This window comes from Neophocaena asiaeorientalis, unplaced genomic scaffold, assembly GCF_003031525.2.
Source record: "Neophocaena asiaeorientalis asiaeorientalis breed wild unplaced genomic scaffold, Neophocaena_asiaeorientalis_V1.1 scaffold138, whole genome shotgun sequence".
Classification (NCBI taxonomy): domain Eukaryota; kingdom Metazoa; phylum Chordata; class Mammalia; order Artiodactyla; family Phocoenidae; genus Neophocaena; species Neophocaena asiaeorientalis.
In genome coordinates this window covers 7,020,378-7,038,167 of record NW_020172632.1, presented here as the reverse complement: position 1 = coordinate 7,038,167, position 17,790 = coordinate 7,020,378, and the positions used below count along the sequence as shown (strand labels likewise).

Here is a 17,790-nt window from a genome sequence, read left to right as displayed (position 1 = left end):
CACAGTTAGTTCCTGGAAGAGCAGGGAACTAGAAGATGGGTGTGCAGAACTCAGGGGGAGGGGAGGAGGGCGGAGGAGGGGATGGGGCAGTGATGGAGCGGCGTGGGGTGTCCTCACCGCTAGGGGCACGATGGAGGCCCGGCCCTTCTTGGTAACAGGCTTTTCCTTCAGGCTGGTCAGGAGCAGATCCAGGAGATCTCGGACGTCACAGCTGGGCTTGCGGAGTATCAGCTGCCTCCACATCTCTGCTCCATTGCTGGGGGGTCAAGGGTGGGGATGGTTAGTGGGGACCAGGGCAGTGGGGCACACCCTGCCACCCAATTGTTTGGGGAGGGTGAAGGGAAGGTGCCTTTGAAATGGCATCCATGGACATACCAGAAAATTTCTGGAATGGACAAGAAAACGCTCCCTAAGAGGCGGGGGGCTAACAATTATCGAAAACCCTATGACTCAAGTACTTACTTTACCAGGTGCTTTGCATACAATTTATTACTTCAGCAAATCTTGAGCATCTGCTGTCTGCCAGCAGACGTGAGCAAGATAGTCAAGGTACTCAAGGTCACTGGATTCTTACACTGACCCTCAAGGTGGGCTATTATTCTAATTTTACAGATGTGGAGTTAAGGCTCAGAGAGGTGAAATCACCGGTCCAAGAGTACACGGCTAATGAGCTACGGAGACCAGAAGTGACCAGGCCTGATGACTCCAAAGCCTGTGCCTGTTCTTCTATGCCAAGGAGCCCTTTGGGGCCTAGATCTTGCATTTGTCACATAATGTCAAGGAGGGCCCACTCCTGTCCCTTAGAAGGCAGTATACCAGGCAGGGGATAGCATCTGGGCCAGCAGGCACCAGCCTGTAGGCACTCCTATCGTGGGGAGGTGAAAATGCTGACAGGGCCAGTGCACTAAAGGGTTAACAAAACCCTTTCCCCCTTCTGCTTAAGATTTGAACCTTCCATTAACTTTCCAGCTCCGTTCCCCTGGAAACCTGATAAAGATAGTATGTCAACTATGTTGCTAGGCAACATTGCTTACGGTAAAAATGACCCAATTGGTAAATTGCGTCTGGGCTGGAGGAAATATAAATTAACTAGAAGGACCATTGGGGACGCTGTGGCATTGGGCTTCTCAGGGTGCAGTGACTCTTGTGACTGGGCTTGTCCCTGTGGGGATCCTGGAAGCAAAGTCTAGACAGTTATTGTAAGAGACACTAGTTCTTTTGAAGCCTGAGCCACTTAAGCCAGGGCAGCACCTACACCTTTCACCTGGGAGGACCAGGGCCAATACTAGATTGAGGAAAGTAAGGCATCCAGGGCACAACATTTAAGGAGGTCCTCCAATCAGGCAAGCACAGGAGTGGCAATTGAGAGCGAGGCCTCCTTAAATTTTGTCTCAGCTCTGTCTGGCCTGCTACACAGGCTGCTGTAAGGACTCTGCCCTGTCCTATGTCCTGAGTAACTGAGGTCAGGTATGGCCCTGGCAGTCTCGAGTCTGAATGTTTAGTGGCTCCAAGAAGAAAACTCCCTGGTTTCCAGTGAAGCCAGAAAGGGTTAAATTCTTCCAGGTGGGAGATGGGCGTGTGTCACCCCTGCACTGATCTTGGTTTCTATGAATGACACCAGCTCTCCTGGTTAGAAGCGCACCTCACTTGCACAGTTCTGCATCATTCTTTTCCATTCACTCTCAACCAACTCCCTTAAGATGTGGATCACACGCTTCTGCCTTGTTTTCATTCAAAGGTGTGGGAGCGTTTCCTGAGCTGGGAGACTGGAGCAGCCAGATTTGTCTCCCCTGCTCACGAGCTCGTCACCATCTGGCCACTGGCCCCTCTGCCCATCAGACCAGAGGTCCTTGAAGGCTGACAGCATGGAGCACAGGGCAGGCACTCAGCACGACCGGCTGCATTACTTGTCACGACCACCCATTTGGGGTGAGAATGGGGGGATTATTTCTTCCTTTTGCATTTGGGGGAAAACTCAAGCCCAGAGAGGGCAAGCAGGCTACTCAAGACCACAGAGCAACTGGAGGCAGAATCAGGACCAACACTCAGTCCTACTTTCATGGCATCATTGAAGCGCTCTGGGCTTGGAGTTGGTCAGATACGAGTTTAGGTCCTCATTCTGTTGCCTGTTCAGTAGGTGCCTAGGGCTAGAAAGCTTCCCATGAGCCTCAGTTTCCTTATCTATAGAATTGGGTTGTTACACTCGTGAGAAAACATACAAGTGTGCAGCACAGACACCTGGCAGTGCTCAGGAAGGACTTAACGGTTGTCACGAGCATCATAGATCATAGAAGAGGGACCACCTGGGAGGGCGAGGGGCTCCTCTGGTAGAAGAAGGGATTCCTAGCCCAGGAACAGGGCTATATCAACCCTCTGAAGTGTAGTGGCTGGAAGCCCCCCTCACTTGGTACCTGTCCAGTGGGAGGGGACACATGAGCAGGGCCACGACGACCTCGGTCATGAAGGAGCTGGCCAGGAGAGGGACGGGCAGCAGGGCCACCTCTCGGGCCCGTGGCTTCTGAATGTGGCTCAGGTGCACATAGATACCCTGCATGATTTCTGGAATCTGGGGTACAGCCAGGGTGGCCAGGAGCAGGCAGAGGGCCAAGTGGAGAAGCCAAGGGGGTGATGGGGGAGCAGGGAGACAGGAGGAGGAAGGAAGGGGGTGACAGGGTGTGGGGAGAGAGAGGGGAGAGGAGGGCGCAGAGGGAAGAAAAGGGGAGACGGGCAGACAAGAGCAGCCGCCCCTTCCCTGGGAGACAGCTTGTCTTTGCTGCCCTCCCCCACCCCACACTTGATAGTTGAGCTGTCTTTGGGGCCGATAAGCGAGTTCTTTCTCACCTGCAAGTTGGGAGCATCTGGAACTCAGCCACCACCAGCCCTGCCCTGCCTGAGGGATGAGTGGGCCCTGTGGGGTTTCCCAGCCCAGCCCCTACCCCCAGAGGGCCTTACCACCTCCAGTGCCCTGTGTCGGTACCGCTCCAGCACCGAGCTGAGTGTGACCTCCGAGGCCAGCTGCATCATTTCCCCCGAGTCCTTGCCCCAAGCCTCTGAGCCACATTTCAGCCCTTCCAGGGCCGCTAGCAGCAGGTCCTTTACCTGTTGGGGCCCCAGGAAGTCTCCAAATTCCTGAAACAAAGGCATGGAGATGCTGACACACATGGGCAGACCCAGAGCGAGCCGTACATGGACGCCCTAACACCACCAGACATATGCAGAGGACAGCAGGGGGCCATATACTCAGTGAATCCGTGAGTGTCAAACACTTTGAGGAGGAGCTCCAAAAGAAGGGGTGACATGGCCCCTGCCCCCAGAGCTGGTGACACAGCCCACGCACTGTGGCGCAGACCAGAGGGGTTGGGAACCCACAGGATGGGCCTGTGTTGTCAAGGAAAGCATGTAAAGGAACGTAAAGGGAATTGAGCCTGGAAGGATGGAAAGGGAGGAGGAAGCACTGGGGCAGGCTGGTACTGCCCCTCCTCCCTTGTCCCCATCGCCCCAGGAAGGCCCAGGGCTGTTGGGGAGTAGGTGGTCACCGTGATAACATGCAGAATGTTCTGGCACGGGCTGACAGGGTTGTAGGGGCCCAGGAAATGCTTGTTGTTCTCATACAGCTCCTTCTTATCGGTCTCTTCCTTATATCTGGCTCCTGCAAGCAAAGAACCTTTTCAGTGAGGCCTGACCACCTATTTTGTCTTTTAACTTTTTGTTAAACGTAGATGTAGCATGTGCCTAAATCATAGGTGACCAGCGGGGTCATTTTTCACGGTGAGCATGTCCTTGTAGTGGGCACCCAGGTCAAGAAACAGAACACGGTCAGCACCCCAGAAGACCCTCCGGTGCCCCCATTTCAGTCCACTATCCTCCTCCCCTACTCAGGGTAACCACTATTCTGACTCCTAAACCCGCAGATTCAATCTCCTTGCTGTTGGACTTTATATAAATGGACTCATACTGTATGTTATCCTTCATGTCTGGCTTTCACTCAACCTTATGTGGGTGAGATTCATCCACACCGCTGCAAGTTGCATGGGTTCACTCACTCCCAGTGCTGTATAATTTTCCATGGTATGAATATACTACAATTTATTGATCTGTCCTACTTCTGATGGATATTTGGGTTGTTTCCAGCTATTATGCATAGCGCTGATCTGAATGTTCTAACACGTCTAGTCCATGCCTTTCGGTGACTATAGGTACACATTTGTAGGCACATAGCTGGGATTGGAATTGTGTCCTAAGGTGGGTACGGGTTCAGCTTCAGGGGATATTGCCAAACAGTTTTCCACAGTGGGGACCAATTATGCCCCCACCAGCAGCGTGTGAGAGTTCCGTGGCTTCACATCTCACCAGTGAATTTTTCTGTTCCATTTTTGCCTTCCTGGTGTGTGTGTGGCAACACCTCTATTAAATTGCAATTCCCTTACCCCCGGTGTTCCCAATCCCCCTTTTCTGTTTTCTTCTTTTTTCTGTGATACTAATCATCGCTTGACTTACTATAGGTGTTACTCGTTTTTTTGTTCATTGTCTCCTGACAACAAGATAAGCTCAACTGGAGGATTATTGAATTCATCTTTTTTCTTCCGTGTCCCGAGTGCCTAGAATAGTACCTACATGTGTGGGCTCCTTATTTTCTGCTGAAGGAAACACGTTTCAGGAACATTTCCTGAGCCTAACTGTGGCCTGGAGTGGGTCCTACCTGGATGCCCCAGGGTGTGCGAGACACAGGCATAAGAAAGAGCCATTGAGGCGGAATAACATATGGACTAAGTATGCAGGTTGTTTGTAAAAGGAAGTAGATTGAGACCTGGAATCAGGCAGACCCAGATTCAAATCCTAGCTTTGCCGCTTCCTACAGTCAGGGGCCCTGGATAAACCATTCCACTCCTTGAGAATCTAACAGGGTGGGTTTGTCTTAGGGTCACCAGACAAAATACAAGATACCCAGTAAATGTGAATTTCAGATAAACAATTTTTAGTGAAAGTATGTCTCAAATATACCAAAAGGTATTTACCTTTTATCTGAAATTCAGATTTAACTGGGTGTCCTATATTTTTATTTGCTAAATCTGGCAATACTAATTTGGTGTATACTATTCCTGTCCCTAAGATTGATCATTAACGTGGCTTATATCACCTTCATCTATCACTCAGGAGGTCTGAGTGGTTCCTGGGCAGCAGGGGAAATCTCTTAGGGGCTAAATCTTTGCCCCAAATGCTAAAGAACAAGAGCAGGGACACCAGCCATATCCCCAAAGGTTGAAACTAATAAGATGATCCTTGTAGGGATGGGGAGAAAGGAAACTCTATTTGGCAAGTACCTATAATATGTGGAATGAGCTGGTCTTTTTACATATATGATCTCATTTAATCTTCCAAAAAGCTTGTGAGTTATATCCTATTGTGTCCTTTTTTACAAATGAGGAAATCTAGGCCTTGACAAGAAAAATACTTGCCTAAGATCACACAGCTAGGAAGGGCCAGAGCTAGGTCTTGTACCCAGGTCACTCTGCCTCCAGAGCCAGGGAAGTTTGAACAATGTGCCAAGGTTCTTTGGTTTGGAGCAGAGTTGGGACTCTGGAGAAAGGAAGGAGGCAAGTAACAGTTGATACTGCACACCTCTAGGTGCAGTCCCAGCTGGGTTTCTGTGGCAGCCCATACCATATCGCGAGCTCCCTGCAGCTGAATCCGGAGATGTACTCCCACCTACAGGTTTTAGCCACTCCAGATTCCAAGATAGGATCTGCTCTTTGTTCATTCATCCAATAAATATTCACTGAGCACCCACCATGTGCCAGGCCCAGGGCTAGATCTTGGGAATACGGTGGTGAACAAGACACAGACTCAAATGAACTTATAGTCTAGTGGGGGAAGACAGACCAAAACCCAGGACACTGGGGCTATTATGCGTGGGTGTACATGGTGGCATGGGAATGTGAAAACGAGTCACAAATTAAACTTGGAAGAATGAGGAGAAGCATACATAGAAGCATTGCTTAAGTCAAAACGGCTTTGTCACCTCTGTCTCCTAGTTCTGTGGGGACTAAGTCTTCACACTGATTTCCAGAACCCATTGGACTCTGTGTGGGTCTCTTCCATATCCCCCCAGTGCCTTGTTGCCATGGCTCCATTCAATTCCTAGGCTGAGTACCTGCTCAAAAGCCTTGTATTAGAGGCACTCCAAAGGGCTTACGTTTTTGAAGCTCCAAGATGGTGTAGAGGATGGTGATGCCGTCCAGAGCCTCCCGGCCAATCTCCTCATCAGGATCCCCGACGCGAATGATGAGCCTCCCCAGCAGAAGCCCCAGTGCCGGGAACCCCGAGGACATCTGTTTGTGTCATAATCTTAGGGATTGAGACTTATAGGTTTAATAAGGCTATACCGTAAATGGTGAACTGAGCTAGATGATCTGGCCCTGAGAGCTGAGGCCTCTGAGGATAGTGGGGACCACCTGGGAATCTCTGGATGGATGCACAGGCTCCCTCAGAGCTGGGAAGATTCTCCCTAGGAGTGCCCCTCCCCCCTCCCAGGGCCACTCACAAAGAAAGGCAGGGTCAGAAGCGTGTGGTTCAACACAGAGACATTGCTTTTCACAGCCCGTGCTCTCTCATGGGCCTTCCCAGAGTTCATCCAGGGCCCCAGAGGCTGTGGGGAAAAGGGCAAGACTCAGAGCTACAAGCTGGATGCCAGCGTCTACTGCCTGGACGGGCAGGCCAGCCTTCACCAATCATCAGGAAGCTTCTAGGGAGACAGCATAAAGACAACCCGCTGTAGCCCTCCTCCTTTTCTTAGAGCATGGGGAGACATGGGGTCCAGAAGCTGAGGACAGGACTGGGAGACCAGAGGAAGGACAAAGGTCAGTGAGGAGAGAGATGAAAGGTGGAGAGTCTCGAGGGTAGGAGAGAGAGACAGGAACAAGAATTTGGAAAGCAAGGATATGGAGACAGCTGTAGCAGGAGTATGGGGGATAGGGAGAGAGTGAAGGGGCAGGAGTTTGGGACGTAGCCTGTGAGAGGGGCAGGGAAGCAGAGACCTGGCACAAGATGACGTCCTGAAGTAAAATCACTCTTTCTGGGTCCAGCCCCCACCCCCAGATCTCCCGAGTCAATTCTCCATTGTCCTCCGCCTTTGCTCTCCTCCCGGCCTCTGTACCTCCAAGATGCTCTTCAGCCCAGCAGGAGTGGGGTCCTCAACAAAGAGGGCATTGAGAAGTGTCTGCAGGGCATCCAAGGTCTGACGGTAAAGTGTCTGTGGACAGGAGGAGGACCAAGCCACTAGGGAACCTCTGGAGCAGACCCCAGCCCTAGGTGACCCCTGGTGTGGGTCAGGGGAAGAAGGGGTACTCGGACCCAGGAGAGCTGCTTTCTTGTCCCGCCTCTGAGACTAACCTTGGTGTGTGATATTGGACAGATTACTTTCCCTCCATGGGTTACAGTTTCCTTATCGACAAATTGGTAATTATTATCTCTGCCCTCCTTGGCTTACAAGGGGAGGAATCAGAGGCCCCGCATTTACTGAAAATCTACCACGGGCCAGGTGCGTGCCTCGTGATTTGCACAACCATATCATTTTGTCCTCAAAGTGTTTTTCTCATTCTACCAATAAGGAGACACCTGTCCAAGGTCACAGAACAAGGAAGTTTCGGTTTGTGAGGGGCATGAGAAGATGGGTGGGAAAAAGCTCTGGAACCGTGAGAGCTAGGTCAACGGACGACCAGCGTGACTTATATTACTGTCTCTGGGGAAGTGTTCTGATTCTTTTTTCAATTACTACTCCTAGATCCAAATAGATTTTCTAAGTTGCCCCTTCCAGGAGCCATCTCTCTTCTGCCCGGTTGTTTCTTCCTTCCTCAGCCACACCACAGTCCTGAAATTATCTCAGGAGGGTGCCAGCATTACACACACACAAGGCTGAGCAGTGCTCTGAGACCCGCCCTCCCCTGCCTCCCCTCTTCCCACTGCTCTCCACATCTACCTTCCAGGTTGTCTCTGTCCAGGCTTCCTGAGTCTGTGCACACCAGGCTTACACCACCACCACCAAGCAAGCCTCATTCACCGACCACCTCCTCCTTCCCTCCCGTCTGGGGCCCATCACTGTGAAGCACTGCTCGCTTCACACCCAGCAGGGGGTCCCCCCTCTCCTTTGGGTCTTCTCTCAAGTGCACCACCTCCGGGACTCAGAACCTTCACGCTGGGGCTGGTCCGGCCCCCAGGGCTCTCTCACCTCACCCTCTGGGCTCCAGCCACACTGCCTCCTTATTGTCCTTGGTCACCATGTTCTCTCCGTCCTCGGGCTGCTCCCTCTGCCTGGCACACTCTTCCTTCTGCCATCCCCTTCAACTAGTTAGCTCTTCTGTAACCTCTCACCTCCAGCACCACGAGCCCTGACCCCCAACACACTCAGGCTCCGCCAATTCCAGGCTCTTCATAGTTTTCATAGCATCAAGTACTTCTCGCTTGCAACACGTACCACTGTTGTAATTTTGCATTTATTTGTGTGATACTTTGATAATCTGCCCTCAGCCCTACTGTATCCTTCCCTTGTACTTCTGGATTAGGCATCAGTTAATATTTGCTGAATGAAAGGATGCGTACAAGTGCCTCACCCAGAGCTGAAATCCCTCTCCCTAACCTCCCCCACTGACCCCATCCTACATGAAGGGTCGCCTCTGATCACTCCTCCTGGGACTATCTTGCAGGGGTTTGAAGATGCTCACGGGAGCCCCTTGAGGTTCCACTTCCAGGCCTCAGCCCCAACTCGCCCTGTCCTCAGGCCTTTTCCTCTCACTTCTGGCCATCTCCTGAGGCCATGCCAACGTCTCCCACATCCTCCTCATGGGGCAGAGCCCAAAGTAGACAGTGCTTCAGATGAGGGATTCTTTATTCTGCAGATTCATACATTCACCAAATGTTTATCGAGTGCCTACTCAGGCCAGGAGAGGGGAGGTGAACTGCCCAAGCTACTTGAGGAGCAGTGTGAACATCAAATCTACCTCCCAGGGGACTTCCCTGGTGGCACAGTGGTTAAGAATCCGCCTGCCAATGCAGGGGACACGGGTTCGAGCACTGGTCCGGGAAGATCCCACATGCCGCGGATCAGCTCAGTCGGTGCACCACAACTACCGAGCCTGAGCTCTAGAGCCTGTGAGCCACAACTACTGAGTCCACGTGCCACAACTACGGAAGCCCGCACACCTACAGCCCGTGCTCCGCAACAAGAGAAGCCACTGCAATGAGAAGCCCACGCATTGCTACGAAGAGTAGCCCCTGCTCGCTGCCTCTAGAGAAAGCCCGCGCGCAGCAACAAAGACCCAATGCAACCAAAAATAAATAAATAAAAAAATTTTTTAAATCTACCTCCCAGAACACCTTCCTTTCCCTGCTGGGAGTCCAGGAACGTGCCTCGTTCTGAGGACACCAGGCAGCCCCGAGACCCCACTGGGGAGGGCCCTGCCTCACCTGTATGGCCTCAGCCCTGTCTTCGTCTCTCTCCTGCATGGCCTGCACGGAGGGCAGGGAGAACACACTCTTCATGCACGTGTTCACCAGCTCCGACCGTTCCTGCACGCCCAGGACAAGCTGGGAATGACTGAGGAAGAGACAGAAAGCAAGGGCATGGAGCGAGGCGGGGTGCGGGGGGGTGGGCCTGGGGCTGGAGGCAGGAAGCGAAGGATTCAGGGCTGGCGTGAGGGCTGAGATTCAGATCCACAAAAGCGCGAGATTAGGAGGGTAGGAGGAGGGAAGTGGGGTGCAGGGCAGACAGCCCCAGCAGGCGCTGGGCAAAGAGAAGAGAAAAGGCTCGGGATTGGGCTGGGGCCCCACACAGCAGAGTGGCCCCAGAAGATACAGGTGGAGCCTGTGGGTAGAGGGAATGGGGAGGGGGTTCGGGGAAGGGGCCGGGGTCACCTCAGCTGGGTCAGGGTCTCCATGACTTGCTGGCGGACAGAGCTCAAGAGAGAATCCAGCGGCTCCTCCTGGATCTGCTTCTGGACAGGGGACCACGGAGGTGTCAATGAGGGCACAGGCCACCACAGACCACCAGGGCTGAGGCCATTCCTCCTCACGGAGCAGGCCGTGGCAGCCCCTCGGCGTGGGCAGCCTCCACAGCCTGCCTGGCCTCTAGTGGGGGGAGCCAGCTGACTGCTCAAGCCCTGTCCAGAGCCCTCAGGTCAAGGCCACCAAAAACGTGACAAGCCCTACCCTGCTGCACGCCCCCCATGTAGGGCTCCGGAAGAACTGTTTCAACAGCCCCACGGTGGGGAAGTATACCTAAACCGTGGACCGACCCAATGCAGAAAACACCACGCATGGCCCTCGAAAGTGGTCCGGTTGAATTCCTTTAAAATGTCCTTCTAATTCCTCACTTTTGATCTAGCACCAACGACGTGTAGGTGCTCAATTAACATTAATTAAATGGAAGTATCAAAGGCAAGGATTTTTTCTCTCTTTATAGCTAAATATAATTCTGGAAACTTCAGTGGTTATCCCAGCACAAACATTCTGGTGGTTAACTGAGAAGTGACTGTATTTAGCAAAGAGAAAAGGAACGTTCCTTCAGAGGTTCCCCATCAGAAGGAATTTTGGGAGAAATAATGTATAAAATAATAACGACTGCTCCCAGGTGCCTAAGGCTTTACAGTGAACTAACCTTTGGGTTCTGTCCTCCCAACAAACCAAGGACACAGGTTTTATCACAGTCATTTGTGAGGTATTAAGAGCGAGGCTCCGAGAGGGGAAGTGACTTGGCTGAGCTCCTCCAGGGTAGGTGGGGGGCAATTAGAGGTGGAGCCGAGACTCAAGCCCAAGTGTCTGTGCCTCGACTGTGCTCTGCCCATCGCACCCCACTCCAGCCTCATCAGTGGGTGGACTCAGGACGTCCGCCCCCTCCCCACCCGGATGTCACAGACCTCAAGTTGCTCACACACCGTCATCTTCTTCTCTTCTTCCACGTCCAGCACATCCTGGCTCTTCTGGAGGCTGAGGGCATTCTCGACCTCGGGGGCAGCAGAGGGCAAAGCCGCAGGGTGAGAGCCACACTGAACCCAGCCCTCAGGGGCTGTCCCTACACCCCCCCTTAGCCACCTGCCACCTGCAGGCAAGCCGGCCTGCTACTCCCCAGCTGCCAGCCCCCAGTGTCAGCTCAACACAAGTGAGAAACCACAGGGGAACTTGAGGGGGCTGAAGACTTGAGAAGATCGTGGTGGCAGCGGGGAGGTTGGGGATAATCCCTGTAGGCTAGCATTTGGGGGAGGACCAGATATCAGGGACTGCAAAGCATTCTCTCCTCTCCAAGCAAGGGAGAAGAGGCAGGAGCCAATGGGACAGAAAGGGTCCCAGCACCTCAAGCTGAAATGCCATCGTAAGTGATAAGAGCCTTCTAATATCTACCCTTCTTAAGGGCACACACTAGACGGATTAAGGTATTCTGCAACCTGAGACAGGGAAAACATTAACCAACATCTAATTAACCTATTAGTTCTCATTATCGTAAGGCAGAAGAAGAAAGAAACATGAAACAGATAAAATATATAGTAAAGGAAGCAAAACAAGAAAATCTAATGGACAGTGTGGTGGGTCAAAGATGCCACAAGCTCTTTCCCACCCCTCCCATCAAGAGAACAGGTTGCACGGCCTGGCCTGGGTGGGCCCCCTGCCTCCAGACTCTGTCCACCAACCAGGCTCACCCACACTCCGTGTGTCACACTCACAACCACCAGCCTGTCCAGTCTGCCCCCACTGGCCCTCACCAAGATCTGTAGATGCTGGCTTTCTCTGGCCTCCCGAGGCCTGCTGCATGGCTAAGACCTGGGTTGGGCTTGTGTCCTGAAAAAGGTCATATCTAGCTTTTCTCCCCACCCCACCCCCTTTTTTTTAATTTGGCCATGCCACACAGCTTGCAGGATCTTACTCCTCCGACCAGGGATCGAACCCTAGTCCTAACCACTGGACCACCAGGGAATTCCCTTTTCTTCCGCTTTTAGAAACCCTCTCACAATTCATTCCATGGTTTAAAAAACTGTTATCGAGCACCTAGGATATGCCAGGCACTGCTCTAGGTGCTAGGAACGCAGCTGGGAATAAGACAAACAAAAATCCCTGATTTATGGAGGATGCATCCCAGTGCGAGAGAATAACAAGAAACAAGATAAACTTATAAAGCCTGTTGTGTTCCAGATGATGAGTACCAAGGAGGAGAGAAGAGCCAGGCAGAGAAACAAGGAATGCTGGGGGTGGGGTGGGCGCGGGGGGAGAGGGCATCCCAGAAAAGTCAGGTGGGTGTTAGCAGGAAGCATACCAGAGCCACTTTGTTGCCATCCTCTCTCTGCCCTGGCACCTTCACCAGACATGAGGCTACTTCATCGAAGGCTCCTGCGGGTCATAGTTCCATTGAGGAGAGGAGAGGGAGGGTAAAGATATGGTGTAGCAGAGTCCCTTCCCACCTCCCCCACTGGGCCCCTCCAATCCTTACTCCGCCAGCAGCCAGACTGAGCTCCCATCCCTAAAAGCCTTCAGGGGCCCCATTTCACCCAGCATAAAGCAAGCATCCTCGTTAGTGCCTTCAAGGCCCTGCCAGGTCAGTCTCCCCTGCCCACCTCCCCAGCCTCACCTCCCCCTGCTCTCCCCTCGCTCACCATGCGCCCACCACACTGGCCTCCTTCCAGGCCCAGCAAGCTTCCCCCTCAGGGCCTTTGCACAGGTAGTTTCTTCTACCTGGGCTGCTCCACTGCCACACCCCCTTGCCCAGGTAGAGCCCCATCCTTCAGGTCTTTGCTTGCCTGCCACTCCTCAAAGAGGCCTCCCCTGACCTTCAGGCTAATGAAAGGCCCACTGTGACCCTCTTGTGCATCATTGTGTTCTCTTCTTTCAGTTGTTATCACAGTTTATAGTTAAACTCTTATTTGTTATAGTAGATACATGTCATTTTGTCAGCCCCAAAGTTCCTCATCTTTCTTCTGGTGAAAAAGCCTCTGTCTTCTATGTAGGCTACTCATTCCATACAGCTAGGTGAAGCTGCAAATCACACCCATCATCCCTCTTCAAATAAGGGTGGGCTTTACACCTGAAACCAATATAATATTGTCAATAAACAAACAAATGGAAAAAGGTGGACCTGGAACCCACGCTTGGCCAGTAAGAGAGTCCTGTGCCCCCAGACACAGTGATTGGTCCAGCTATGGGCTCTATTGGCTGAGCAGGGTCAATAGAGCCCTTGACTTAAGGGGGGCTGAGGGGAAGCCCAAGGAGAGAGACCCTGGAACTTCAGGGGTAACTTGGCCACCAGAGGCTACCAGAGGATGGAGTCAATAGTGAGAAGCAGAGACACCTCAATAGTAGTGAATAGAGCTAGCACCAAATCTTGGCTTCTAAGTACTAAAGGAACAAGTCTCCTTGGAGAAATGGCTGATTCTAGGACTTGGGCAGAGAAAGTGCAGGATGAGCCTGAGACATCTTGTATCAGAAAACAAGGAAGAGAGCCCAAGGAAGTATGGAAACACGTCAAAGAGATACAAAGCTTGCTCAAAACGGATTCCTTGGTTAAACTCGGGAAAGTTTGAGTATCACAATAAATGATGGTAGCAACAGATTATGGTCCATCGAGTAAACGCGGAAAACGTAAGTCCATACTAATATAAGTAAGTAAATAACTAAATTGAAAGTTTGATGAGGAATGGTATATTTACATAGTTTCAAAGTACCTCCTTAACATTTTTACATAATATTTATACATAATATTTACTAAAAAGGGGTAAATAATGACTTTACAGTGGAAAACCTTGGCAGCAACCGTTGTACTCAAGTGATCAAAGTGAACATCGCCAGTAATGGAGCAAATCAGAATCATACACCACCAGATAGGATGCAGTGAGGAAAACCAAGCATCACCTCTGTGCTATTCCTGCCAAAGATGTATGACATGAATCTGATCATGAAGACACATCAGATAAACCCAAAATGAGGCACGTCTTATAAAATAGCGGGCCTGTAATCTTCCAGTGTATCAGGCACATGACAGCCAAGGAAAGTCTGAGGGCTGGGGGAAACAAAACAGATGAGACAAAAAAGAGCAATGAATGATTCTGACCTGTATCGTTTTTTAATAAAGAACATTACTGGGACAATTGGTGACATTTGAATGGGGCCTGAGGATTAGATGGTAGCAGTGTATCAGTATTAATTTCCTGATTCTGATGGTTAACTTTTATCTTTTATTGTAAGAAACACATATTAAAATTCAAGATGGGTAGGATATCATTTGGCAACTTATTATCAAATTATTCAGAAAAAATTTTTATACTGTAAGTTCAACTTTTCTGCAAGTTTTTATTGTTTTAATTTTTTTTAAAGAATGAGGGATAAATAGAGGCATTTTCAGACAAAAATGGAAAGAGTCGGCCATCAGCAGAATTCACTAAAGCAAATTCTAAAGGATGCACTTTAGGCAAAAGGGAATTAATCCCAGATGGAAGGTCTGAGATGCAACAAGCAAGTAAGAAAAAGAGGTTAATATTTTGGTAAATATAAGAACATTAACTACATAAAATAATAATAATGTTTACAGGGTTAAGAAAAAGACAGAATTAATATACATTACCAGGAGAGCATATAAATTGGTGGTGAGGGGGAGATTAAGTGGGGTTAACATGTTTCTAAGTCTTAAACTGTCTGGGAGGAAGATAAATGCATTGATTAGTTGGACTTTGTCATAAATTAAATACGCACATTGTAACTTCTAGAGAATCACTAAAAGACTTAAAACAGTAACTTCCCCACAAGTAACAGAGAAAAGAGGGAGGAAGAAACACCCCCAAAACCAAAAAAGGAGTAAAAAAGAAATATAGAGCAAGCAGAACAAAGAATACAAACATAAGATGATAGCTATCAAGCTACCCATAATTGTAAATCAACTACACTTCAGTTTAAAATTAAAAAAATTTTTTTAACTCTCCATAATTACATTAAATATAAATGAACTATGGGTTGGAAAACACAGTTTATAAAGAAGACAATGCTACATAAATTGATTTACAAATTCAATGAAATTCCAATGAAAATCTAACAGATTTTTATTATATTTTATGGAAATAGACAAGCTGTTTTTAGAATCTGTATGGAAAAGTAAATCACCTAGAATAGACAATCTTGAGAAAGGACAAAGTCGGAGGACTTACAGTAATAAATATCAAGACTTACTCTAAAACACAGTAACTACGGCAATGGTTAAGGATAGACAAACAAAGGGACAGAAAGAGTCCAGAAATAAACCTACGCATATACAGTCACTTGACTTACCTCAAAGGTGACACTGCAGTTCAGTGGAGAAAGTAGGTCTTTTCAATAAATGGTCTGGAGCAATTAGATATCCATATGGGGGGAAAATGAGCCTTAAGTCCCTCTCTCACACTGTTTTCCAAAATTAATACATGATGCATTATAAATTTCATGTGAACAAAAAAACAGTAAGACTTCTTGCGGAAAATATGAGACTATTTTCACAACCTTTGGGTACACATATCTGGATTAGATCAATATAAAGAACTTCCACAAATCTATAAGAAAAAGACAACCCAAATTTTTTAAATGAGCAAAAGACTTGAACAGGCACTTCATAAAAAAGGATATACAGAGACTTCCCTGGTGGTCCAGGGGTTAAGAATCTGCCTTCCAATGCAACAGACGCAGGTTCGATCCCTGGTCAGGGAACAAAGATCCCACATGCTGCAGGGCAACTAAGCCTGAACACCATAACTACTGAGGCTGCAGGCCATAGCTAGAGAGCCTGTGCACCACAACTAGAGAGCCCGTATGCCACAACTAGAGAGCCTGCACACTCAGGAGCCCACATGCTACAGCTAGAGAGAAGCCTGCACGCTGCAACAAACAGCCTGTGCGCAGCAACTAAGACCCAACACAGCCAAAAATAAATAAATATATTCTTAAAAAGGATATACAAATTGACAATAATCATATTAAAAGATGCTTAACATCAGTAGTCATCAAAAAATGCAAATTAAAATCACACCAAAATATCATTAGACACCAAACAGAATGGCTAAAATTTTGAAAACTAACAATACCAAACGTTTGTGAGGATATGGAGTAGTTGGAACTCTCACAGGTGAGATGGTAAATTAATTCAACCACTTCTGAAAAATTGGCAATATCTACTAAAGCTAAACATATGCTTATGCTATGACCCAGAAATTCCTCTTCTAGATAAATAAATGTATCTGTGTACCAAAAGACATGTACGAAAATGTTCAAAGTAACTTTATTTATAATATCCAAAATGTAGAAAAAATCCTAATATCCATCAGCAAAGAATGGATAAACAAATTGTGGTATGTTCATAAGATGGAATACTGCAAAACAATCAAAAGAATCGACTATGATACACGCAACAATGTGGATGAATCTAAATGACATCATGGTGGGCTAAAGAAGCCAGAGTCAAAACAGCATATACTGTAGTATCCTATTGATAAGAAGTTCAGAAACAGGCAAAACTAGTCTATGGTGATACAAATCAGAATTGTTCCCTCTATGGCTGTTGTCAGCTGAGGGCAACTTGTGAGGGGGGATGTTACTACTAGCATCTACTGGGCAGAGACCAGGGATGCATCTTACAATGCATAGAACAGCTCCCCACGCACCCACACTCACACAACAAAGATCTATCTAACACAAAATGTCAATAGTGCCAAGACTGAGAAACCCTGCCCCAGAAGAAGGGGTATTGATTGGAAAGGATCACAAGGGAAGGTTCTGGGATGCTGGAAAAGATCTGTGTCTTGATCTGGGTGGTAGTTACCAGTGTGTATAGGTATGTAAATATTCATCAAGCTGTACACTTAAGGTTAGTAGTGCACTTTACGTATTTTACTGATATATGTTATATACCTTGAAAACGTTTTTAAAAGACAAATACAGTTTGAAAATACATTGTTTTTAAAAATCCAAATGGACAAAATGCTCCTATTAAAAAACAAAAATTGACCCTAAATAGCCAAAACAATCTTGAAAAAGAACAAAGTTGGTAGACTCATATTTTCTGATTCCAAACTTACTACAAATCTATAGAAATCAAAACAGTGTGGTACTAGCATAGGACAGACATAAAGACCAATGAAATAAAATAGACATAAACCCTCATATATATGGTCAATTGATTTTTGACAAAGGTCTCAAGACCATTCAGTGGAAAAAGGATGCTCTTTTCAACACATGATGCTAGAAAAACTGGATATCCACATGCAAAAGAATGAAGTTGGACCCCTACCTCATACTACATACAAAAATTAACTTAAAGACTAAACTTAAAAGCTAAAACTATGAAACTCTTAGAAGAGAACATAGGGGGAAATCTTCATGACATTGGATATGGCAACAATTCCTTGAACATAACACCAAAACAACAGATAATAAACAAGTAGACAAATTAGTTCTCATCAAAATTAAACACTTTTATGCATCAAAGGACAATGTCAAAAGAATGAAAAGACAACTCACAGAATGGGTGCCAATATTTACAAATTGTACATCTGATAAGGAATTAATATCCAGAATGTGTAAAGAGCTCCTAAAACTCAACAACAGAAAACAACCAAATTTGAAAATGGGTAAAGGATTGAATAATTATTTCTCCATAAAAAGATATACAAATGGCAAATAAGCATGTTAAAATGCTCAACATCATCAGTCATTAGGGAAATGCAAATTAAAATCACAATAAAATACTACTTCACACTCTTTAAGATGGCTATTATAAAAATGTTCTCTAAAAAATGGAAA

General features: G+C 48.0%; 1 protein-coding gene across 1 annotated transcript in view; it reads right to left on the bottom strand.

The window, feature by feature from the left end:
• MROH7 (maestro heat like repeat family member 7) overlaps positions 1–17,790 on the bottom strand; it is a 42,922-nt gene that overhangs the window by 20,287 nt on the left and 4,845 nt on the right. The window contains exons 2-12 of the mRNA XM_024739315.1: positions 12,296–12,369; positions 10,908–10,994; positions 9,907–9,986; positions 9,460–9,589; positions 7,154–7,249; positions 6,542–6,646; positions 6,194–6,329; positions 3,537–3,649; positions 2,953–3,129; positions 2,412–2,566; positions 118–256 (exon numbers count right to left, since the gene is read on the bottom strand). Coding sequence (XP_024595083.1) covers positions 118–256; positions 2,412–2,566; positions 2,953–3,129; positions 3,537–3,649; positions 6,194–6,329; positions 6,542–6,646; positions 7,154–7,249; positions 9,460–9,589; positions 9,907–9,986; positions 10,908–10,994; positions 12,296–12,369 — 1,292 coding nt within the window. The remainder of the gene's footprint in view (positions 1–117; positions 257–2,411; positions 2,567–2,952; positions 3,130–3,536; positions 3,650–6,193; positions 6,330–6,541; positions 6,647–7,153; positions 7,250–9,459; positions 9,590–9,906; positions 9,987–10,907; positions 10,995–12,295; positions 12,370–17,790) is intronic.